Below are 24,475 nucleotides of genomic sequence, written 5' to 3'. Positions count from 1 at the left end.
TCATTTGGAGTGACTACGGTACTCACAGAAGCGGCTAAAGGGCATTAAGTAAAAGCACCGGATATCCCGCCTCTGCCTCGTTCCCATAGGCTGGGAGAACTCAGGGCGCGCTGCGATTGGCTGGAAATCACAGGCAATCATAACAGTTCCCGTTTGGCTTTCCTGGACTTGACAGCTGTCACTGTACGCCGAGGTCAAGGGGAAAGAAGCATGGCTGCGTTGTTTAGAGGGTCGAGAAATGTTTTGCTAAGGTGGAACAAGCATGTCGACCTCGCCTTCGGTAACGTATTCGCTCATGTTGTCGGCCTCCTTGTGTCGTGACTGTCCGTCAGTGAATGCGTGTTTGGAGGGGAAAGCAAAAGCGGGACAGCCTCTGCTTGCAGCCTGCTAGCTAGCTTGTTAGCCCTCTGAAGAAAGTGTGAATACTTTCTGTCCGTGCTTGTTAAGCGGTACAGCCCGGACACAATGTCCCGGAGGTGGTCACCTGCTGTGTGCGGTTCAGTCATGCAGCACATTAGGACACACTGGACGTGAGGATTGTGAAATGTGGAGCAGTAGCCGGTGGCAGCTAATTGTACCCCGACAGTGACATCTTTACAGACCTCTGTCTGACTGTGTAACATCTGTGTTTGGTTCTGATTGGGTTCGTCTGCTTTAGGTGGTGCCACTCTCAGTACAACATGTTCACATGGCAGCCTCACATTGCATCAGAACCACATCAACCCACACAACCCACTCCTCCCTGCCCACCCAGAACAGAACCAGACACAACAGTGCCCTCTGAATCAGCAGCAGTGGTGTTGATTTGAATAATCAGGATAAATAAACAGGATGCGCTGCATGTTACCCTGGTGCTGATATAGTCAGTGGTACTGTGAGCTGTTACTATAGTCTTTAATGTATCCTAGCCCAACATTACATTGTGTAGATTAGCGAGAGGAAATCATTTTTTTAGGGCCCTTTCTCTAAAGGCCCCGTCTGAGTGCTTCACCTTTTCCCTGTAAAACCTTAACAAAGCAGATATCCAGACAGTTTCAAAGTCCACTGTGAGGTAATGCCAAACACGGATTCGAACAGGTCGGCATACTTGTGTAAATGTAATGAACATGGTGATTGTAATGTGAAAAATAAATAGATATTTTGTGGATAGACACCTCCAATAGCCAAGTATTTTGTAATGAACTGAATAAAGGGCAGAAATTGATCAAGTTATTGATTGCTTGTTGCTCCAATTGGCTTACAATTCAAAGCTACAAATACTTCCTGGTTTAGTGTTTTTGAAAGTGAGGATTTTCTCTAAATGTAAAATAATTCAATTTCAAGTTTAAGACATTCTCTAACAAAATACAAATATTGAAGATGTCACTTCAGACCTGGACACATTGTAGAAAATATAGAGAAAGCCAGTAAACTAATTGGCAATGCAAATAAACTTAAGTTACAGTCCAAGTTAAAGTGACAGTGTGATGTGTGATACTGTTTTACACTTCACTCACAGTTACATTCATAATATTTGAGACAGTTAGTTTGCTAGTTTAATCCACCATGTGCGGTTTGGCACAGTGCACCATATTTTTACACCATTTTGTGACAGAGGACTGCAAGTTACTGAAATAAATGTGTATATATATATATATAATTACTAGATACAGAGAAGAGGCATGACAACAAGGTGAGGAAAGTATATTTTAGAAAATGGAAGTGTATGATTAGTTGTAGGTACGTAAACATTATCCCCAGGCTATCCACACGATCTGCTTTATTTTCTCTCCTGCGTTTCTGAAACATGTTGTTAGCAGTGGTGTTATTGTTTAAGCTCCTTTTTCCTCTGGGAACAGGAAGCATTTGATCCAGACATGCTGCAGTTCTTGGAAAGCATGTGTATTTTGTAAAGATGATAAGTGAAACTCATAAACTCAGTTCAGGGAAAAATAGGTGTGATGACAAACTTTGGCCATAATATGTCTGTCTGGAGGAGACAATTATTATTTTAATGTCATTGATCTTTGCATTATAGAAGGTAGCCATCTTACTAGATAACTTATTCCAAAAGGAGCAACACCTGAACGAAATCTTACAGTATCTTCCTAATGGAATTTATCATCTCCAAAACATAAGTAGTGGCAGTGCGGTATCTACCGTCTAAGTTGAAGGGTTGAATTTAAGATAAGACGGAGTGTTTAAGCTTCACAATCCAGGCTTAATCCTGTTGTTTCAGTCTGGTAGCTTCTAGCTCTGTTTAGTCTCTGTTCACCTGGATGGCCCTTGGCTGAGCCAGCAGTGTTTAATAGCTTGGCCAGACTTCCCCAAAAGCTGGCTGCAGGTTAAAGCAGTGAGATTTGCTCTGTTGTTATCGATTAAGTAAAGCATTTCCTTCTTCAGAATATTAGGATAGCATCTGTTTAGACTTCCACTGCACAACTGATGGTGGAAAGTGGTTTTACTGTTAATTTCATCTGCTGTACAAACAGTCTTACCTTACCTTTATCGAGCAACCAGAGTCAAACTAATCAGCTGCACTGTCAAGAGTAAAATTACATTATTGATTGTACAAATTTTGCCTGAACTGTGAACACCTGAAGAAAATGCCTCATGTTTTTTTTTTTTTCCATCACACCTGTAATGCTGTCTTTCTATCCCCCCCTCAGTGTCGTCACGATCAATGGCTTCAAAAACCCCTGTGGGGTTTGTTGGTCTGGGAAATATGGGCACTCCCATGGCCAAAAACCTGTTAAAGAACGGATATCCTGTTATCGCCACTGACGTCTTTCCTGGATCTTGCAAGGAGCTGCAGGACGTTGGTGCCCAGGTAACACTCCGTCAGTAAGATAACACCTATGGACATATGAACTTTTAATAGAATACACTATATAACATGTACACATGTACATTTAACAGGCTAAGTTGACTAAAAATGCACTAAATATTGATGAGTCTTAGCAGGGTTTAGTGACCATTTCATTGAAACTCACTGCAGTTTCTTCAGAGCAGTTAGTAAGTGAACATGTGTGTACAGCTGTCTATTAATGTGTTTATTTTGTGACTTCTTTAACACTCAGGTAGTAGACTCTCCAGCAGAGGTGGCAGAGAAGGCAGACCGCATCATCACAATGCTTCCCTCCAGTCCCAACGTCATAGAAGTCTACACAGGCCCTAATGGCATCCTCAAGTGAGCAGATTTAAAACCTCCCTGTGATACCTTTTTAAAAAGAAGCAAAGTGTCTTACGGGACAAAATGCTTTAATGCTTTTCACTTTGCTTGCTTTAGGAAGGTGAAGAAGGGAACGCTGTTGATTGACTCCTCTACCATCGACCCTTCGGTCTCAAAAGAGATGGCCCTCGCGGCGGAGAAGATGGGGGCCGTGTTCATGGATGCTCCAGTGTCAGGAGGTAACCTGTCGCCTAAAGAAAGAAAGCCTGCATGTGATTTTATAGCTCGACTATTTGAAATTTGCATGCAAGTTCCATAACAGGCTTTATTTCTCTGCTGAGGACCACGGCCACTGGTCAAGGATTATATGAAGGGTGATGTGGCAGTATCAGAAGCAGGATCATACTGGGTAGTTTATCTATTTGAGAATACCAATCATAGTGTTCGGCCTGTGACCCCTCAGCCTTACTTTTGAACTAACACTCTTTTGTATATCTAAACTATGGGACCTTCTGGGTCAGTGCTAGGACATGAGTTGTAATTATTGAGCGGGCCAGCCAGTAGGTGCCCTCTTGAGGTTTTATTGCTGCTTTTGACCAGGGGTCTTAAAGGCAAGGTTAAGGTTTGAAGTCCTCATTATGTCTGCGCTGTCTGCTTGTGACGGCTTCTTGACAGAGCACAGGATCGCCAGTCGTCCTTAATGGGCTGAGCCGCGGCGGAGAATCCCGTGTCAGAGCTTTTCATGTTGATGGAGCCGTAATGGCGGGTATCCCATGTTAGTGCCTTTCATGTCAGATAAAGAGTCATAAAGAGGAGAGAAACTGCCCTCACATGGAGTGCAGGAGAGGAGAGGAGGAAGATAAGACATGAAGGAGACACATCGCAGTAAAACTGTCCATCTCCCCGTCTTTCTCTTTCTGCCTTTTTAACTCTCTCATACACACAGTTCCTTTCATTCAGGTATGCAGGTGAGGTATGCTACATCCTGACACTCCTCCACATCAGACTAGTACCTGCGATCATACTCTTACTTGCTTTTTATTACCCAATTCATGCACATTGCACACTGTAGTTCCCGCACACTCCCATACAAACACAGACTTGGCCCACACTGGCATGTTTACCAGCTGGCGTCTGGAGAACAGGCCGAGTGCAGTCAGCGAGATCAGAGCCTTAAGCCTGTTACTCTCTCTTAACACACACACTGTTTACATACTATAGACAGTGCACAGTTAGTGTGTGCAGTCCTCTGTGAAGGTTCTTCCTCTCCCGTCTCTTAACTAAGCCTCTTTTACTAGCCTGAGATGACCAATGATTTACCTGCTACCTCTGGCAGACACTCATGTGCAAGTGCCCTCCCACCCAGCGTCACCTCCAGACAGCTATAAGTCATGTCCATAAGTGCACTAGTTTCATGCAGAAAATTGCAAACACTTATTCAAAAGCAACAACCAGTTATAATCAATGTATGTTATTCATGGAGCAGAAATCTCAAACCCTGACTTGCTACATCCCCTTCTATGTTTATGTTAATTTAACTGGAGAAATGGGTTTGGACAGACAGAATAAGAATTTTAAAGATGTACCATATTTCTCTGGGAGCTTGAGACAGATATTTCTCAGTATTTCCTGACATTTTATCGACAAAACAGTGGAGCCATTAATCTAAAAATAAAGAATCAACTGATTGATAAATAGATGAAGAAGTAGTTAGTCGCAGCTCCAAATTGCACACAGCGAGATAACAGCTCCACTCTGAGATAAGGAGTGGAAGTTGGTGGTGATGGTGTGACCTTGATAAGCTGGACTAAACCTGTGGAAGTATACGGGTCAGGACAGAGGACAGCAGGCTCATGGGAAATAGCAGAGACCTGATCCTCCACCCCCTCACCCCTCTTTCCACATGTCTGGGTGGGATATGAAGTTACATGCTCCCTTCCAACCAGGAGATGGCACCCTCCCCAAATAGGGCATTGACACACTCATGAGGTGTGTGTGTGTGTGTGTGTGTGTGTGTGTGTGTGTGTGTATGAGTCACATCAGCACCTAATAGTTTTCATAATAATACTTCATTTAACCAAATGAAATACAATATAACATAAAAGTAAAATAGTTCAAAACAGTAGCCGTTGTCCCAGATAGACTCCAGAGACACACAGTAATATAACTAAGGAAGGCATTTGATAAGATTTTATTGATGCAGTTCTGCATATCAGTCCAATTCTTTATCGGTAATCTGATTGAATCCTGATCAATTTTTGTACAGATGGCTGTAGCCTGAGGACTATGTGCTGCAACATCTGTCTGTTATTATCTGAAATGGATGAAAAAGAAATCTGCTGAGCCTGCCTGTGTGTCACTAACGTTATTATAATGTAGGATGTTTACCCTCAACAGTGCTGTAACATGCTGCAGGGAATTGATACGACTTTATTGAAACCAGTGGCTTTATCAATTGTGCTTATCAGTCCTTTTCTTTATCTGAAAAAAAACATTTCTGGGATTAAGCCCAAGTTTAAAAGAGAGATGTCTCAATTTGTTGCCGCTGATGTGAAATGATATTATACAAACATTAAAGCCGTCACTGTCGTCATCTATTTTTGTGAAATTAATCCACGATTTGTACCGTTTTTTTGTGTCTGCCATGACTTCTTACTGTTGCAAGTGTGCAGCAGGGTCGACACACAAGTTTGAAGTCATTGTTTTGCGATGTGCATGTGTCAGTAAAACACGCCAGCATTGATAAAAGGAGCTGATGATTCTTAATGGTTATGGCTCTTCATTCCAGTCCCTAAAATTAACATCTTAATTCTGTTCAATTTTTTTGAGATTATTTGTTCCATCTTTAATGAACTGACTTAAGAAGGGCATCATCCAATTTAAATATTTTTTTCTTCACTGAGGATAACAATACACACTCAGCACAGACTTGTTGTGCTCTGCCTTAAACATTTGCAGACACAGCCTGCTTTTTTTGTGGTTTCTGTATTTGTTCTTATTTTAATTCAGATTTTTCTTTTGATATAAACTGAATCATTTTGTGTGTGTGTGTGGTGTGTGAGGTGGCGTTTTTACACTCAGAAATGTGTGTGAGGGGGTGTGTGTGTGTTTGTATGTGTGTTTGTGTGTGTGTATGTTGTGTGCGTCACCAGAGGTTTGGCAGCCAACCTTGGGATCTGTACAGCGGAGTCATAACCCTTTTTAAAAAGAGCAATCAAAAAAAACTTTCACTTTCTTCTCATGGGCATCCTGCTGCCTTTCGTTCTTGCACATTGACCAGTGTCTTGGCTTTATCCCTGCATGACCCAGCTGCGTCCTGGTATAAAACTCACACTCACACACATCCACACAGAGTTGTAATCTTTATGCACATTGGTTCTTCAGGCATGCTAACATTTGCCTGCACACACACACACATTTCCACCACTGTCTGGTGTCATTAAAAGCGTCCGCATGCAAAGTTGACCCACAACAAAACAAGCTCTGATGTCACGGGCCCAGGGTGTTGGCACAGCGATGGCAAAAATAGGAGGTCTGGCTAGCAAGCGGCGGGGTCGTTAGCAGTAATTACCCAGAATGCATGTGTTTGTGTCTGTGTGCCCATGGTGGGCTGCCACATTGCTAACGGACGATGGCTTTAAAAAAGCCCTAAAAAACCTTTCATTGTGTTTTTCCCAGCGCTGGGAAAGTCAGCTATCGCTGCAAATAAAAGCAAGAAGGAGCCTAGCTGTTGTGGGACCATGGGTACTCAGGCTAATGTTGCTTGTTTGTGAGGTCTTATAATCCTCAGCTAACTACCTACTTAGGCTGAGTCTCAACACCACTCTAATCATATCCATACCACATGAAGTGAAGCCTGAGTGTTGCAGTGTGTCATTTGCTGACAGTTTGAACGTCATCCTCCAGCCTGTAGGATCTTGTTCAAGCCAAGGCTGGCACCAGTTTGTTTATCAGACAACACTGCCAATCCACTCCTCTGCCGACTGGCAGGCGCTCTATATCTCCCTCCAAACCCACAGGACCTGGGGCTTTCTTTGACAAAGATCAACTTTGATTCCAGCTTACACTTAACATTACAAAGTCATTATTTGTTTTTAGTTCACTTGTTGCCCCAAGCTGTTTCGTTATCTTTGAAGCTTTACGTTAATTGTTGGATTAGAACTGATTGTCTGACAAAACAATCCTTTTTCTGGAGAGTTCAACTATCTCACACAGTCTTCACACTATTGTTTCTTAGATTAATCATGAACTCTGATGCTTAAAGTCCCCGCTGCATTCCAAATATGTATTGTGTGGACGTTTATTCAGATTTCTGTGATATCACAAATAGTTTGGAAGCCAATGGATGTCCAGTATTCCACCAAACACAAGCATCATTTTGAAGCTTCCAGTGCACATCATGAATGCATATTATATTTAGAACTGGATACACCTGCACCACCCAGCCTTGCTTATAATTTTGCCACTGATACGTCAGCAAAATATTCCCCTGTGGCCCAAAAAGGATTGTCCCAATAAACCACTATTATAAAAGAGAGAACTGCAAAACTTTTGACAGGACAGCTCACAAGGTTAGTTATGCCACGTTTTACTGTTGGGTTCAGTTCTAGTTTTCTCAATCTATATATTTGTTTGGTCTAAAAATGCCTGAAAATAGTGAAATAATAATTTCCTTAACTCCAAGGTGATGCATTAATTTTTTTATTTTGTCAAACCAAATATCCAGAAATCGAAAATATTCAGACAGATATCGCAGAACATGACCAAAAGCAGTTAATGGATAATTCAGATAGTTGCCAATTAACTTTCTGTCAGTTCACTAATCAATGAATTGACTTGTTGTTGCAGCTCTAGTGCGAACAATGTTCTCTCTTTGCCCCTTTATTCCATTTTTTCACTCTATAGTGACCAGTGACCAGAGATTTTGGGACTTTCGTTGTGGGCCCTCGCAAATAGCCCCAAAACCAGTCTGAAGTGTCTTTAAAAATCCCTGCCATGGTACGTAGGAAGGAGCAGGAGAGCACTCAGGCCAACCTAATCCAGTCTGAGAATGGGATTAATTGAGAAGATGAGTCTTTACAGTCTGGAGGTCGTTTAGTGAAGGCTGGTGATGATTCTCTGACACTGAGTTAAGGAATCAGATTGGATGGGCCGAGGATGGTGCTGTCGCAGTCTGTCATGTTGATGGCTTACCACTACTACAGAGCGTCAGCGGTCCAAAGACTAGATTAGCATAACAAGCCTCTCACTGACGGGTCCTGGTGACATAGAGGGGGGAGGGGGGAACGAGTGGGAGGGAGCAGGGCGGTAAAGTGACCAGGGATGGTGGTGATGGAGGGCTGGTGACGGGGGGCTCTAGCTCATGCTCCAGATGGAGTTAGACCCACAGCAGCTGGGGACTGGCTCTCACATGCCTGCCCCTGTGTCATCTGCTGTGTATGAGTGTGTGTGCAGACAAATAGTCAGCTGGTGTATGAGTCATGTAAAAGTCTCTGTCCGTCAAACAGAGACCAAATGTCACACTGCATGTCACTCAAACGTAAAGCGAATAAGCGCTCTGTCTGTATGAAGGACAGTTTCTGCAACCCTGTGTGTGTGTGTGTGTCCCTTCCTGCTAACAGCCTAATTGGGGATCATTATTAACTTGCTCTACCCTCGATGAGTCTCATTGGACCAGGGAAAGGATTGATTGTGGATCTCTTCTGCGCCCTCCAGCTTCTGTCACCTACCATTGACCAGCCTCTCCCCTACAGAATAGAGCAGTTACTGATGATGATGATGATGATGATGATGATGATGATGATGAGTCCTGGCCTGGTGGTCAATGGACAGACATAGCAAACTGAACCCCTAAAGGAACAGTTCACCCAAAAATCAAAAATATAAAATCTTACCTGCTGTGATATTTACCCTCCTAGACTGTTTTGGGTTGAGACGGAGGAGAGCTTCATGCTTGTGACAGTGCAGGATGTAAACATGATGCAGTGTTGGGTATAATTTGGTAGAGAGAAGATAGTTCTTACATGAAAGCATGTGAACCCTACCAACCTTTATTTAACCAGACAAGTCATTAAGAACACATTCTTATTTACAATGGCAGCCTAGAGAGTAGAAAATGAAATGTGACTCTGGCAACTCTGTGCTGCGTCTCTGTTGCTGCTGTACAGCGTAGATGAGTTTCTAATTGTAGTTTTTTTGGGCACTTTGAACACCACATTTATTTAGTTCCATTATATTTGAGAGAGAAGAATAGTATGTATTTCTGATTTTTGGAGTGAAATGTCCCTTTTAAAGCAGTTTTAACATTTATATACAAGAAACTGTGTCGCCGTCTGTAAACTGAACTTACTCGTCAACTGGCCTTTCACCAAACCTAAACTTTCTCCCGTCGCCTTCTCACTGGAGGTTCTCATGGAGTATTTGTGTGCGGGAGTTCAGTTCTCATGACTCTGCGCTCGTTAACTGGAGCCGATAAAGAGTCTGTTTTTAACATAACAGCGGAGCATTAGCAAAGTTGGCAGATAAACTGTTGAAAGTGCGCTTTTTAGAAAAAAAAAAAATGTGTGTGTGAGCGATTTTGGTTAACGCGCGCTCTCGTACCGTTTCTCACTGTGTATCCGTTACGCTTTTTACGGGGCCTGTTTGGGTTTTTAATTTGTTTTAGAAAAAGATCTGCCCTTGGGTGTAATTATAATGGTGGACCACATGAGGCTGCGTTGTTGGCCTGTTAACATCCTACCCCCACTGGCTCACACTGCAGGCAGTCATCTCCCATTGACTCAAAGGGTGTTGCACTATGAAGTGTGAGGGCTCTTTTCAGCCTGAATAATAGATGAGTGCAGTCCAGCCAAAACTTTAACCTTACATGTGCATGTAGTTAAAAATCTAGTTGCAAACAGTGTGCGATACTGCCAGAGTTTGTTTACACCAACTGCATTTGGATGTGGAAGGTATGACGTGAAATCTGGCGTATCCCTGAATCTCTGAGTAGTTACATTATCATTTTAGGAAATTAGGTGTTTGGAGGAGCCCTAATGTTGTTGAAGGTGTTGTTTTAGCTCCAAGTGTTTTTCCGAACGCTCTCTGGGGGGAAAAAAGCAGGGTGGTGGCATGTTGTCAAATGCGTCATTCATTACCAAACTCTGGGAACATCCCCTTTTTTGTGTGTGTGTGTCTGCAACTGTGTGTGTGTGTGTGTGTGTGTGTGTGTTGTTTGTGTAGCCTCATATTCACAAATGTAGTTTAATTTAAACCCACCGCCAATAAAAAGTGCCTACTGGTTTACATGCGGCTCGTAACTCCGAGACACGGCCTCAGAAGCTCTAACTGACGTCTTATTGGCGGCCGCCTCTGGGATCTGCACCTGTCCCTGGCACACACACACACACACACACACACACACACACACACACACACACACACACACACACACACATACACACACAGATACTGCATTCTCACTCACTCTGTACGTACACACACCACTTCAAACAGATCCCCTAGTTTAAAAGGTTATAAGGCTGTCATGAATTGCTTTGGTTGAGTCTTTTTGTGTGTAATGAAAGAAGTGCTAATGAATTTAGTGTTCACTACAAACAGGCCAAACCAGAGTTGTTTCTCTGATCTTCCTTTGCCTTCACACCACCAGCTTCACCCTCATGTTCATGGTTAATGCCTGTTGCTGAAGCCTGCTGCTAAGCATCTGTCCTAATGGTGCTTGATTGCCTGCTTATTAACTCGAAACTTGTCAATAGAGGAGATCAGATGAAGGCGGTGTGTGTGTGTGTGTGTGTGTGTGTGTGTGTGTGTGTGTGTGTGTGTGTGTGTGTGTGTGTGTGTGTGTGTGTGTGTAATATGATGGAAGCTAATGTGGACATGGACCACACACAACTACTCGCACTCACAGATATACACACTGTGCGGCACCTCCTCCTACGTCATACAACTTACTGCAGGAGTCACTTTGATTCTCCCCCTAATCCTTGCATTCAACATCCAAAAAGCCACAGAGAAGCTCATTAATGGTTCATCCAGCTTCATTATGCTCTGAGAATATTTGCGTTGAGGAGGTGGTCACCCACCTCTCAGCCAATCAGAACCGGCCCTAAACCCTGGAGCTGGAAGAGAGAAAGTGACAGAAGAGAGTTCCCAAGGGAATTATTTCCTGTGCCGGCTTTGCCTGCTCGACATTAGAGTCTTCTGTCTTTACTTTTGTCTTTAATCTGAATCTACTCCGTCACTGAAAGAGGCGGCAGTATGAAGTGTTTTGGCCCTTTGGAATAATTATATTTGGCTCATTTTATTAATAGTATCTTGTGTGGCATTATATACATAACTTTTCCTCTTGTGGTTTAGCATTTTCATTCCTCCTTTACTCGCTCCTCTCCATCTCTCAGCCCTGTATCCTCTATCATAGGTGCCCGCCACCCCTCGCTTTCTCTCACACACACACACACACACACACACACACACACACACACACACACACACACACCTTGTCTCCCCCCCTAGGGGGCGGTGTGTAGTTGTGCAGTGCTAACGATCCAGGACTGTCACTCCCACTGGGATGGATGAGCCGGGCGGACCCGGCGCTCAGGAAGCCTCATTAGGATTCCTCTTTAATCCGTCTCTGACAGGACCAGTCCGAGAATGGGATGTCCCCCTCACACACACACACACACACACACACACACATACGCACGCACGCGCACACACACACACAAAAACACACGGTAGAAGCGTACACACTACATAGACATTATCATAGAATCATGACGTCGCCGCACAAACACATGTGTACTTTCGCTCAATGAACAGACTCACTGATACTCCCAACACACACACACATTGTTATGCTAATGATGTGTTATTCTTCCACCAACAAGGATCTTCCATCATCCTGGTGTCACTGCCTATAGAAATCCACTACAGATCATAAGAGCTTATTATGGGTGATTAGTTAATTTGAGGGAGGGAGAGTTGGGAGGGATGCTGGGAGGTAGGAAGAGAAGGATCGTTCTCTGCTGTCGTCTACTCTCCCCCTCTCTCTCTCTCCCTCCCTCTCTCTCTCTCTCTCCCTCTCTCTCTCTGTCTCCCCCCCCTCTCTCTCTCTCTCTGTCTCCCCCTCTCTCTCTCTCTGTCTCCCCCTCTCTCTCTCTCTGTCTCCCCCTCTCTCTCTCTCTCTCTGTCTCCCCCTCTCTCTCTCTCTCTCTCTGTCTCCCCCTCTCTCTCTCTCTCTGTCTCCCACTCTCTCTCTCTGTCTCCCCCTCTCTCTCTCTCTCTGTCTCCCCCTCTCTCTCTCTCTCTCTGTCTCCCCCTCTCTCTCTCTCTCTCTGTCTCCCCCTCTCTCTCTCTCTCTCTCTCTGTCTCTCTCTGTGTCTCACTTTCCTTGCTCTTCTTAGTGAGAGATATTGATCAGCACGTTGACTGTGTTATCAATAATCTCCTCTTTAGTCGCCCGCAAACAGTGATCTCTACTAATGAACCAGCGCAGTTGTCACACTGCTCTTTATTGTGTGTGTGTGTTTGCTACTAAACTAAACTACTGTATTACATTTTTTGAAAAAAATTCTCCCAATGAGTTGAACTTCTACAACTTTGTAATTAAAGCAAACCCCTTTTGAGGTATGTATTTATTTATTTTATCTACAACGTTGCAATAGTAGCATTGTCGGGAAAAGTTAGATGGCTACTTCAGACGTATACAGTGTCATCGATCTTCTAACTGGTCTGACATTTAATAACATCTTCATTATATCAAACTAAATTAGACTCCAACAAATGACTTCAGACGTGTAAGTGGGATAGAAAGGACAACGTTAAGTAACAAGAAGGGAAGTAAATCTATCATGTCCGCGGTCTGTGGACCATATGTGTGTGTGATGGGTGTGTGTGGTGGTCGTATGTTGAGCGTGTGTCCATAGGCAGCTGCCGCAGCGTGGGCTTCATTATGTGGCCCTAATGACCTGCTGACAGCTCGACGCCGACACACACACACACACACACACACACACACACACACACACACACACATATACAGTGTTGTGGTATCATCATACACTTGACAACCGACAGCCAATTAAAGAAGGGGGAGGGGGAATGAGATGTATATTTATGTTTATAGGGGATAAATATACAGTAAGTCTCCTCTCTCCTCTCCTCTCCTCTCCTCTCCTCCTCTCCTCTCCCCTCTCCTCTCCCCTCTCCTCTCCTCTCCTCTCCTCTCCTCTCCCCTCTCCTCTCCTCTCCTCTCCTCTCCTCTCCTCTCCTCTCCTCTCCTCTCCTCTCCTCTCCTCTCCTCTCCTCTCCTCTCCTCTCCTCTCCCCTCTCCTCTCCTCTCCTCTCCTCTGCAGTAAAGCCTGATAATGTGATTTCAGCTGTTTTGTCCCCAGCAATTCCCTTTTAATTATTAACACTGACATTATTAGGCTTTCACTATTAAGAGGCCTTTCATTAGAGCCAGACGACACCCTGAAGACACATATTCTGTCTCTCTCTCCTTCTCTGTCTTTCTTTGCTCTTTAGGGAGAATGGAAAAGTCTCTCCCTGTGCATGCATGAATGCAGCCTTTTGACTTATAGAGTACTTTTCTAAATACTGTATATGTGTAAGATGTTCATTCAATTTGTAATTATGTTAATATCTGTGCAGCGTTGATTTGTAAATCTGGTTGTAGATCTGTTTTGTTTTTTTTTTTAATTTTAAATATATAGCTTTTAGTAACTTTGATACAATGTATTGTAGGTTAAGTATCATTTAAAGATGTATTGATGTACTGATACTTTTGGCAACCTTTGTATACAGTATGCGTCTACCAGAGATCAATGTTTGGGGCTATTCAGTGAAGCATTTCAGGGACATTTCAGGGGAGACTCGGGCCGGCTGGGTCCAGCCCTCTCTGAAAAGGGGTTATTTCTGCATTAAGGACCCTGTGGAGTGGCTGAGGGGGGGTGAGGTTGCCTCCTACAACATGGCACGCTCCTTAAGCCATCAGGCATGGGGAGGGACGCCTAATTGAACATGATAAAGTGTAAAGTTAATTACCCCTCACGCCTGTCACTGATACCCCCAAGAGGGGGGCTGGCCTCAGGCACAGCTGTTGGTGTGTGTGTGTGTGTGTCTGTGTGTGTGTGTGTGTGTGTGTGTGTGTGTGTGTGTGTGTGTGTGTGTGTGTGTGTTTGTGATAGAGAGAGAGAGAGAGAGAGAGAGAGAGAATGAGTGAGAGAGAGAGAGTAAGGGTGACAGGACAAAAGGCAAGGGCTCCCACGAGGGTTGTGCAGTGGATGATGGCAACAATCGGCTTTTAAAGATACCTCTGTCCCTCTGGTGCACCACTACTTAACACGCCTGTCCCACTATGAGTGTAACACACACACAGACACACACAGAAAAGTACACAGCTGACCTTTTAGACACAGTTGGAGGTGTGGAAACAGTCAAGTAGTTGATATATTATGATCTTTTGTGTGGCAAATCCATATATTTTAGTGGGGTTGTGCTCAGTAATGACTTATTTGCGCTTATTTAGAGTTTGGTAAAAATACAACTAATCAACAATGAGTTTGCAGTTTGTCCACAGGTGTAGTTGGGACAGACCAGCTCTATCGATTGAATGTTTGTACTAGCAGGTACGTTAAGTGTTCTCCTCAGTTAACGTCTGCACTGTGTTTGAACATGTGTGTGTTCAGGTGTCGGAGCTGCCAGCATGGCCAAACTGACGTTCATGGTAGGTGGAGTGGAGGAGGAATACAACGCTGCACAGGAGCTGCTCACCTGCATGGGAGCCAATGTCGTGTACTGTGGACAGGTCGGCACTGGACAGGTAAAGACACACACACACACACACACACACACACACACACACACACACACAAATATAGTTATCTTCTAATGCTGAATGTTAAACTTGTTTTAAAAACTGAATAAATCATAGAAAAATAAAGATTTTACTTTACTAATCCAGGAATGATCATGCCAGATCTTTCTAAGATGTCTGTTCCAAAGCTTGATGTCTGATTTAAATGTTCTTACATTCTGGATTTCATGTTGTCTTTCAAACCTCCTCATAATGTACACACACACACACACACACACACTCACACAGTAAAAGTGCCTTTTCCTCTTTCTGGTAAACCCTCTGTAGGCAGCTAAGATCTGCAACAACATGCTCCTGGCCATTGGGATGATTGGGACTGCAGAGACCATGAACCTCGGCATCAGGTACCGTCAGCCAACGCTTTGCTAAGCTGCTTCCTACCTGTTATCCTAAAGGGGAAATGCAAGGATGAAAACCTGATTAACATGAGCGAGGCCGAGGTAGTTGTAACAGTTAATGGCAGAGCACTGACATGGGGAACATTGTGAGTGGGATATTAAAAGTGTGAAGACAAAGAGTGGGCGATGTGACCTAAACTTTGTTTCAGTATGACAGTATCATGTAACGCTGTTACATGATTCCACCACTGTATCTTAAAAAAGATTGAAGATTTGTTCGTTTATTGGCTTCAAATAAGAATAAAACTGAGATATAAGACCGGTATCCCTCCTGATAAAGTAGGTTAATTCACAGAGTTGGACAAGGGGCAGGATTTTGCATCTCGACATTTTTTGGGCACAAACCCAAAGTATATTTATGTAAATATGCACAGTCTACCTCGGGGCTTGTCTATCAATACATTTACACACAGCACAGAGCTTTAATGTTACGTTAGCAGCAGAGACAGCTGAGCTCGCACTGCAGTATTAAATTCCACAAAGAGCAGAGCCACAAAACAGATTCCTATGTCTTACCTGCTACTCTGGTAGTAGTAAATAAAACAGAAACTGAAGGTCAAAATGTACAGGTTTGTTCGGTGAAGCCACGTGTGAATGTGAAAATGTTGAAGATTCCAGATGTTTGATTATAAGAAGCACAAGAACTTAGTGCGGCACACTTGAGGTGTCCGTGTTTCAGCCACGCATGAATTTGGCTTCAACCTCGCCCTCTGATATAGCCGTCACTATAAAAGCAATTACTATACCAGTGATATGGCTGTAACTGTGGCAATAATTTACTGCTTCAATACTGGTTTGGAAATGCATTGTGTGTATCGTGTGTGTGTTTGTGTGTGTGGTTGTGTAGTTTATGGAAGTGTGAAGGGGTCAGCCCAGCCCCGAGTCAGAGAGATGGATGAGGGGGCGGAGCCACAGACTCTGATTTACATCTGCTGATTGAGCTCTCACCAGCATCCTGCCACAACCCCTGTCTCTGAGCACCGCCTAGAAGTCCCATCATTCATCATGCCTCGGCCTGGCACAGAGCCTCTTTAGCCAGGACGCGGATGGGATGTGAAGTCTTTTTGACTTAAACTGAAGCATTTTTATATGATCTGAAATATTCGGCTCAACCAAAGATGTACGACAGACTGTGAAACAAGTGTCTTAGCATCCGAATCTCATCATAGTACAAATTTCCCTTCAGCTTCTCCCTTTTTTGGAACTTAAATTAGATTTCCATCACATAAATGACCTTACCTGAGCCATTAAATTAGTTTTTCACCTTATTATCCAATCAAATTATACATATCCCCTGCCAATAATATGCTGTTTCCTCTGCGCTCCCTGTTATTATTATGTATTTTTATGGGTTTTGCAGCCTAAAAGGTGTGTGCGCCCAGATGTGTGTGTGCGAGCATGTGCGCGAATTGCTCTTCTCTCAGTGCAGCTGTGTTAGTGCCGCTGATTTATCTGCACTGAGACAGAGGAGGAAAATTGGCATGAGCAGTCGCACATAAATCCCCCCACTAGGCCTCTGAAATATGGAGGCATTAAGGGAGCAACACAGATTTACACATTGCCACACTGTCTCTGGTGCACACACACACACACTTGGACACACAGATTTACATCCACAGTCACTGAAGACAGCAGTTTCCTACCAAACTACAACAACTTCTACTCACCGTGCACATCATTATAATGTATGCCTATGAAACTGCAGCATCCCTTCACTTTGAATGTGAATTATTTTTTATATCTTTGCAAAACTGACCCATATTCAGTCTTGATTGTGTGTGCGTACATGCAAGTGTGTGTAATGTGTGTGTTTCCATGCCCCCCCCCCCCATGTTACTAGCCAATCTCTGGGGCTTTATTATCGGGTTTGACAAAGACTGTCATCGTTTAGAGAGAGCCCACACCCGTAAATCTCCCATGCTGCATTGCGGCCCAGTCTCTTATGCAGAGAGGACGCTCTCTTAGGCGTATGTGTACGGACGCACACACGCGCGCGACACACACATCCGACACAAAGGAGACTGAGCACTCACAGCCAATTTACAGGAAAACGGCAATAACATTTTATCATGCTGGACTTGGGTCTGATAGAGCTGCCCTTTCTTCAAATATGTGTGTGTGCTAGTGTTTCTCCTTACCTGTATATTGAGGCGAACACACACACACACACACGGCTCTGTTCGTGGAGCTAATTTGTTGATCTCAGATGGAGGCTCGGGCCGTCTCCAACAGAGCATGACGTTCTCTTAGTGCAAGGAATGGCCACGCATGACAATTATGAACACACACACACACACACCCTGCCTCTCTGTCATCCGTTCGCTCCCTCTCTTTCGGCTTTTCTTTCCCATCCCTATTTGCTTTTACCTCCTCATTTTATCCCTGTTCTTTTAATCCCTTCATCTCTCCTCTCTGCCTCCCTTCCACTCGCTGTAATTTCTGCACGCAGCCAACCAGTCAGTGGAAGAGGGGGATGAGAAGCTGTGGAGAGAGAGAGAGAGAGAGAGAGAGGCAGCGTTGATTTTAATGATGCACATGAAGATGAAAGGAGAGGAAGAAGAGGAGAGAGGCGACTGCCCCAAGAAGGGATATGAGGCTTTTACAGCTCACCTTGCACGCCTGTCTACCTGCACTCGTTCGGGCATACGAGGCATGAAGTCACTGTCATTGAAGCACCTGCAGACAGCCACATATTTGCCCTGTTATTCATTTTATTGGGAGAACGACGGGCGAAGCAAAGGGTATAACAAGACACGACCCTTTGTGCTGAGCGACAGAAACCACACACATGAACACAGACACACATCTCTCCCCCTCTTAAATGAATTGTGAGCATATGTTCCGATGAAGATTAAAGTTGGGTGATAAACGCGCTTGTTGCCTCTATAAATGGGACAGTAAACGCTTGTGTGTGTATATGTGCTCGTTAGCTCTTTAATGTAATAATAAATGGAGAGCGGGCCGGGCTTCCTCTCCTGTGGCATCAGACGAGGACGAGGAGCTAATCGCAGTGAAACAGACAGTTAATATCAGCGCTGCAAATGAACTCCACCTGCTCGAGCTCCCCCTGCACGTAAACACATAAACTCCCTCCCCACCTTATTTCCATCTCCATCGCTCTCACATTACTTTAATCTGCAGCGGCATCGCGCAGCAACACGTTCGTCTCACCGTCCGCGTCTTTGTGTGTTTATCCATGTCAATCTTGTTAAAGCGTGACATGTCCTCTTCTCCACGCAAATTACCGCAGGCGAGGAACAACACCACTGTGTCAGCTAATAACCACGACCATGCGGGCGTGAGTGGTTATGTGTGTGTGTGCGTGATGGGAGCAGGAGGGGAACTTCATTGATTTATCGTTAACAGAGGACAACAGCTCCCCGTCAGCGTCTCTGGTCGCTATAACAAACGATCTGCGCGCTCGGACGCGCTTTATTGTAGCTCAGCCAGTAACCTTTTCAGCTGCTGACCCAGAACGCAGGGAGGGGCTGCCTGCTTGTGTGTGTGTGTGTGTGTGCATGTGCACAGAGAGATGGGGGGGTTGTGCACGATGTCAAACATATGTCCCCCAGAGTCCTCAGACAGGGAGGTGTCAGCGGGGAAGACGAGGGGGTGGAAGAGAGGAGGAGAGAGGCAGGATGGCGAAGGGTTGCTTGCAGACATAGAATAAAAAAGCCATCATCAGAGAGACTGTGAGCTAAAACACATGTTTACGCACGCACACACACACACGTAGTGTCACTTATGCCACATTTCCAAAACAGTCGGTTTTAAAAAACAAAAAACAAAAAAAAAAAACATGAGGGAGGGTTGAGAGAACACAAAAGAGACGAAGGGTACGGGAGGAGGGAGAGACATGGAGAGAGTGTAAATGCAATTCCCATTCTTAATTAGTTAGTAGACAGCTAATAAAAACTGTGGTAGTAATGGCAGAATGAGAGCCAGGTGGAGGGAGGGAGAGGAGGGAAGGGAGGGAGGCTGCTGGCCTTAAGGACCTATGATGGTTTAATAGTCATATTGAGAGCAGAATAGAGTTACAGGCCCGTAAGTAACAGTGAGCTGAGGCAGCCAGGGCTTGATGTGGTCAGCTTTACACTGGCCTTAAACCGTTAATATACAAAAGCTGCACTACACAGACGCTGTAGTTACACCCTGCCTACTGTAATGGCTTGTTTCACTCCCTGCTTCTGTCTGCCCGCGCTCTCTTTGTCTCATTTGCTTCGTCTCATCATAGCCAGGAGATTTGTCCTCTTGCATATGAAAGTGGGTTGCTGCTGCAAAATGGGGCAGCGAGGAGGAAGCGTACTTCTATACGTTGACAGCCAGGTTTATGGCTCCCCTGTGCTGCTTAACCACTTCTCCTCCTCCTCCTCCTCCTCCTCCTCTACTACTTTCGTTTTTCATGAAAGAAGGATGATGAAGGATAGGTGTGCTGGTAAACATCAATACTGCATTAGCCAGCATTACAAAGCCTTCAGCCATTAACACTGAGGAATGGTCGCAGCCCAGCATGAGGTTCAATGGGGGTCACTGCAATCACCAGCCGCCCCACACCCATCTTCTCCATCTTCTTCTCTCTCGTTTTGAGAATTAATTCCATAATCAGCGCTGATATCCCTCCCATCTCATCTGTACTATTTCCTACTTCTTCAAGCTGAAATCTTCTTTCTTTTTCTGTCACTACCAGCAGTTTTCCACCTCATGCTGTCATGATTTCATCCTCGACACAATGGCTAATTTTGACCAAAGTTTACCTGCTGCAGTAAGTGTAGCAGTAAATCTCCTGATTCAGAACTGGACACACACTCTACACCAGCACATTTAGTGTGAAACGAAGACTCGGGTCTCAACTTTGATCTCGACAAGAGACTGTTACAGGAGTCATGTCCCCAGTCTGACTGTTGTTTGTCTGAAGGAGAACACTGATCTCCATCCTCTCCTTCTCTCCCCAGACTGGGTTTAGACCCCAAGCTATTGGCAAAGATCCTCAACATGTCCTCAGGTCGTTGCTGGTCCAGCGACACGTACAACCCGGTTCCCGGTGTCATGGAGGGAGTCCCCTCAGCCAACAACTACCAGGGCGGATTTGGAACCACGCTAATGGCCAAGGTACAACCAGCTGTCTGTATTTAAAAAAGAGCAGCAAATCCTCACATTTGAGAGCTGATTCACATCAATCATTCACCTAAATTATTCACATTAGATCTTCTTGTATTTTCTGCAGATCAACTAGTTAAACCATCTTTTCATCTTCTACTCATTCTCTTTTCCTTTAGTCCTCTTTATCCTGTCATTTGCTTTGTCTCTCTTTTAACTGTTCTTTTGTCTGTGTAATGCTGCTGCTCTCCTCTTCACCATCCCATCTGTGACTTATTGTGTGCCACCTCAGTTTACTGTCACTGCATTAGCTGGGTCAGCCTGCGCCTGTGTGTATTATTTAGTGCATCTGGGTGTCTATTAATTCACTTCTGCATTGTGTGCTCTGCATTTAGCCCGGCTAGTTCTATCACACTCAACCAAACCAAAGGAAATCTAAAAGAATTGTCCGCTGTTAGCCACACAAAAGAGATAACAATGTTAGCCGGCCTGTCTCACACTCCGTCCTGTGTTTCTCTCTGTTTCTAGGATCTGGGTTTGGCTCAAAACACTGCCACCAACACTAAGACACCCATCCCTCTGGGCTCCCTCGCCCACCAGATCTTTCGAGTCATGTGCTCCCGTGGCTACGCTAACAAGGACTTCTCATCTGTCTTCCAATTCCTACGTGAGGAGGAAGGCCAGTGAACGGAGGGGGATGTTACCACACACACACACACACACACACACACACACACACACATACATACATACATATACGCACCACCACCACACACCCCAGTGCCCCTTATCCCACTATGCTCAGGAGAGACTAAGGCCTTGCCCTCAGGCACAGATCTGTGATCCAATTAACATACTGTATGTCGACGCATGTCCCCTCGTTGCATTAGCCGAATCATATTTTCAGTTCACAGCTCTCCCTCTGCGTGGGGGAAATGCTAAAACTGACCTTAGATCAGTATCTAGAGACAAAGCAACTCTCTTCGCAGTCTGAGAGGCCAGAGTGTAAAATAAGAAGCAGGATGAGGCACTGCAGGTTCACATGTAACGATGCAAATAACATGGGTGTTTTTCAAGGATGATTGATGACTATTAAGTGCATGATTGTTCAGAGTTTTGCTTTTGCCTGGTACCCAAACGGCTCAGACCTGCCCTTTTCAAATGAAAGAGGACAAGAAAAGAAAAACAAGCCACAGTAAGGACTCACATATTGATGGAAATGTCATTGAAGAGACAGTGCAAGAGAGTGCAGAGTTAGATTTCCCTTTCTCCAACAGAACAAAATCCCATATTCACAGCACTACACAAAATGCTGCTTTTCCACTGCAGGTTACGGCCCGACTCACCTGTACCAGGTACTTCTGTCTTGCTCTTTTACTACCTTCCTACCTGATCGTCACAGCGGAGTTGCGACCCCCTTCACTTTCCCAACATTTAGAAAACAGCTCACAGGAACTTTGCTATGGTCCTGAGAAGCCTTTATTCACCTGCACTGTACATTTACTGCTGAACTAACAACCTCACTGTTAATCTGCTAATCTGCCGACACTGACCGTCACTCTCTGCCGTTCGCTCTCTCACTCAGCACACACACACAACCTACATTACTCTGATAATGTTTAATGTCACCTTTTAGTATTGGGTTAGCTAATTAGAAACCACAACTGAGGCGATACAAGATATGAGATATGAGTCGAGTCGTGCCGCTGCCTGCAGCGAATAAACAGCTCAAGGAAACCAAAACAGGCCGCGGTGTCGGCTCAAAGTTTGCTTGTTTTGTTACATTTGTCAGTATTTGGCAGGAAGCTGTTCATCCTGCCAGCATACATATTTTTATTTGTTGATTTTCAGTCATTCACTTTGTTGTTTACCTCTTGAATACACCTCAGTTACAATAGTTTCAGTCTTTTGGTACATTTAAGTCGCCACTGAATCACTGAATCGACCAGTTCTGCTTCGGTTTAAATACTGTGATATACTATATCCTGTTATTTTTGCACTGTGTGCATCGCAGAGCGATGTGCCGGGCCATTTTGATACAGTTACAGAATATCTTTACACTTACCTCTCTTCTCTACAGTCCTCATCTGCTTATCGAGCCACTGGAGTATTATTTTGTGACCAACACTGTTTAAAGTTTATACTGTTCACTACAGAATGTTGTTCTCGCTGTCAAGCACTTTCTCTTGGCCGTTTTTACTTTATCAGCATGTCCACAGATATTTCTCCTCTCTCGCTCTCTCTCTCTTTCTTTCTCTCTCTCCCAGCTTGCAAGACATCTGTGTAAAGTGTACGTGAGGAATGGTTCCTCCCTGCTCTGAGCAAATGTACATATTGTATATTTCATATTGTTGTGTAGTATTGAAGAGGAATATAAATGGACTGTCACTTTTTTTTCTAGTAAAATTCATTAATAGTGTCTACAGTTTGTCGTTGCTCTGTGAAGCAGATCCTCAGTCACGCTGTAGCCTAAAATAAAAGATGTTCTGTGTATTTTGCGTCTGTCTGGTTTTGTTGGATTGAGTACAGTGTGTCGCTGATGATGTAGCACCTGTCGTTCAAACTATAATTCTTTACGGCACATTATCATCTCTCTGTGCTTAAGGTATTGACATGCCTGCACAACGAAAATAGAGCTCACAAATAACACTTGGTGATCAGTTCAGTTAATACACAGCTTTGAGAGGGTGGTGCAGCGGTCTGTTTAACTACTTAAATCCTGGCAATAGATGCGTTTTTGCTTTAATGTACCATTATGAAGTAAATGTTGACTATAGAATAATTACACCATCTGGGTTTAGATTGCTTCCCTCTAAAACCTTGTTATTCATGATGCAATGTTGTCTGCCAGCGGGCGCAAAATCTCCCAGGAAAAATGGCTGACTGGTGATTAAGTCAAGCTGGCAGCTTGGCACCATTTCCATCTGCTGTCACGTCTCCATTATAGACTAACTGAGTAAATAACTCAGTTGTTGTTGCCCTGTGTTGTTGGTAGTTACTACTCTGAAGAAATCTGAGAGCAATCTGGTTATCTTTCAAACAGTAGCACCAAAAATGACCCCACATGGGGGCTGAGGGTTTGTTATATCAGTTAAATTATATACAACACTATAAACCTATAGTGTGTTCTTGTGCAAAGCCACATGAAGAAACAGGTGTTTGCATCTACTTCAGTTTATTCACTGCCTACTGTAGTGTCATCATGTATCTAGCTAGCTGCTGTTAGCATGTTGATCTTAGCAGATATAATTTTCACCATGTTCATCCTCTAAGGCCGATGGGCTGTCATACATTTTTTCAGATATTGGACAAAACACATCTTTGCACTAAATAAAATGTCAAGGAATAAACTAACTGTGAAACAAGTTTATATAATAAATGAAAACTGAACCACAATGAAGATTTGAGTCCAGTGCAGCAGACACTTACGGTTCAATCATTCAACTGGGAACATGTCCACATTTCTCAGCACGACTGAGCAGTTGACTCAAATTAATATTCAATTTTTTTGACTTAGTTTCAAGTTCAATGAACTCGTCTAGGTCTGTTTAACATTTTCACAACACACAAGAAAACTTTGAACTACTTATTCACCTTAAGTTCAGTTAACTCACAGTTTGTTAAAGCAGCAGGGAAACTTGAGTTTTTAACCAGATTGAAACTGTATCGTGTAGTGCCAGAGGTAAAGTTGGCCAAATCAGAGGGATTCATCCTCTGGAGACCCTGAATGTCTCTCTAGCGTTTGGAGACAGTAATTGCTGAGATATTTCTTTCAGTCATGAATCATCAGCCTATTTCCATTTTGCTCACGCATCTACTTAAAGTTGCAATACGTCAAATTCATACTCCAAGTAAATAGGGAGCAACTTTTCACCAGAGTAACTGCTAACTGCTGCTAATTGTTGCTGCTGTTTGCTAGTAAGCTCAGTTAGCTGTTCAGCTAGCGGTCCAAAC

The 24,475-nt window shown here is 44.0% G+C and overlaps 1 protein-coding gene across 1 annotated transcript; it reads left to right on the top strand.

Moving 5' to 3' along the window:
- Positions 1–121: 121 nt before the first annotated feature.
- hibadha (3-hydroxyisobutyrate dehydrogenase a) lies at positions 122–23,014 on the top strand. Its single transcript, XM_037092035.1, has 8 exons — positions 122–280; positions 2,649–2,809; positions 3,060–3,169; positions 3,269–3,390; positions 14,839–14,972; positions 15,294–15,370; positions 20,377–20,533; positions 21,050–23,014. The coding sequence occupies exons 1-8, from the start codon at positions 211–213 to the stop codon at positions 21,206–21,208; spliced, it is 990 nt and encodes a 329-aa protein (XP_036947930.1). The 5' UTR covers positions 122–210; the 3' UTR covers positions 21,209–23,014.
- The last annotated feature ends 1,461 nt before the right edge of the window (positions 23,015–24,475 follow it).

The sequence above is a fragment of the Acanthopagrus latus genome, chromosome 3 (genome assembly GCF_904848185.1).
Source record: "Acanthopagrus latus isolate v.2019 chromosome 3, fAcaLat1.1, whole genome shotgun sequence".
NCBI classification, from domain to species: Eukaryota; Metazoa; Chordata; class Actinopteri; order Spariformes; family Sparidae; genus Acanthopagrus; species Acanthopagrus latus.
This window is presented reverse-complemented; position numbering and strand designations above follow the sequence as displayed.

Bases quoted from the DNA above. Each gene is read 5' to 3' on its own strand.
- hibadha (XM_037092035.1), top strand. From the start codon at position 211: ATGGCTGCGTTGTTTAGAGGGTCGAGAAATGTTTTGCTAAGGTGGAAC. The intron at 2,810-3,059 runs GTAACACTCCGT...TTTAACACTCAG, and splicing joins TGCAGGACGTTGGTGCCCAG to GTAGTAGACTCTCCAGCAGA. The intron at 15,371-20,376 runs GTACCGTCAGCC...TTCTCTCCCCAG, and splicing joins ACCATGAACCTCGGCATCAG to ACTGGGTTTAGACCCCAAGC.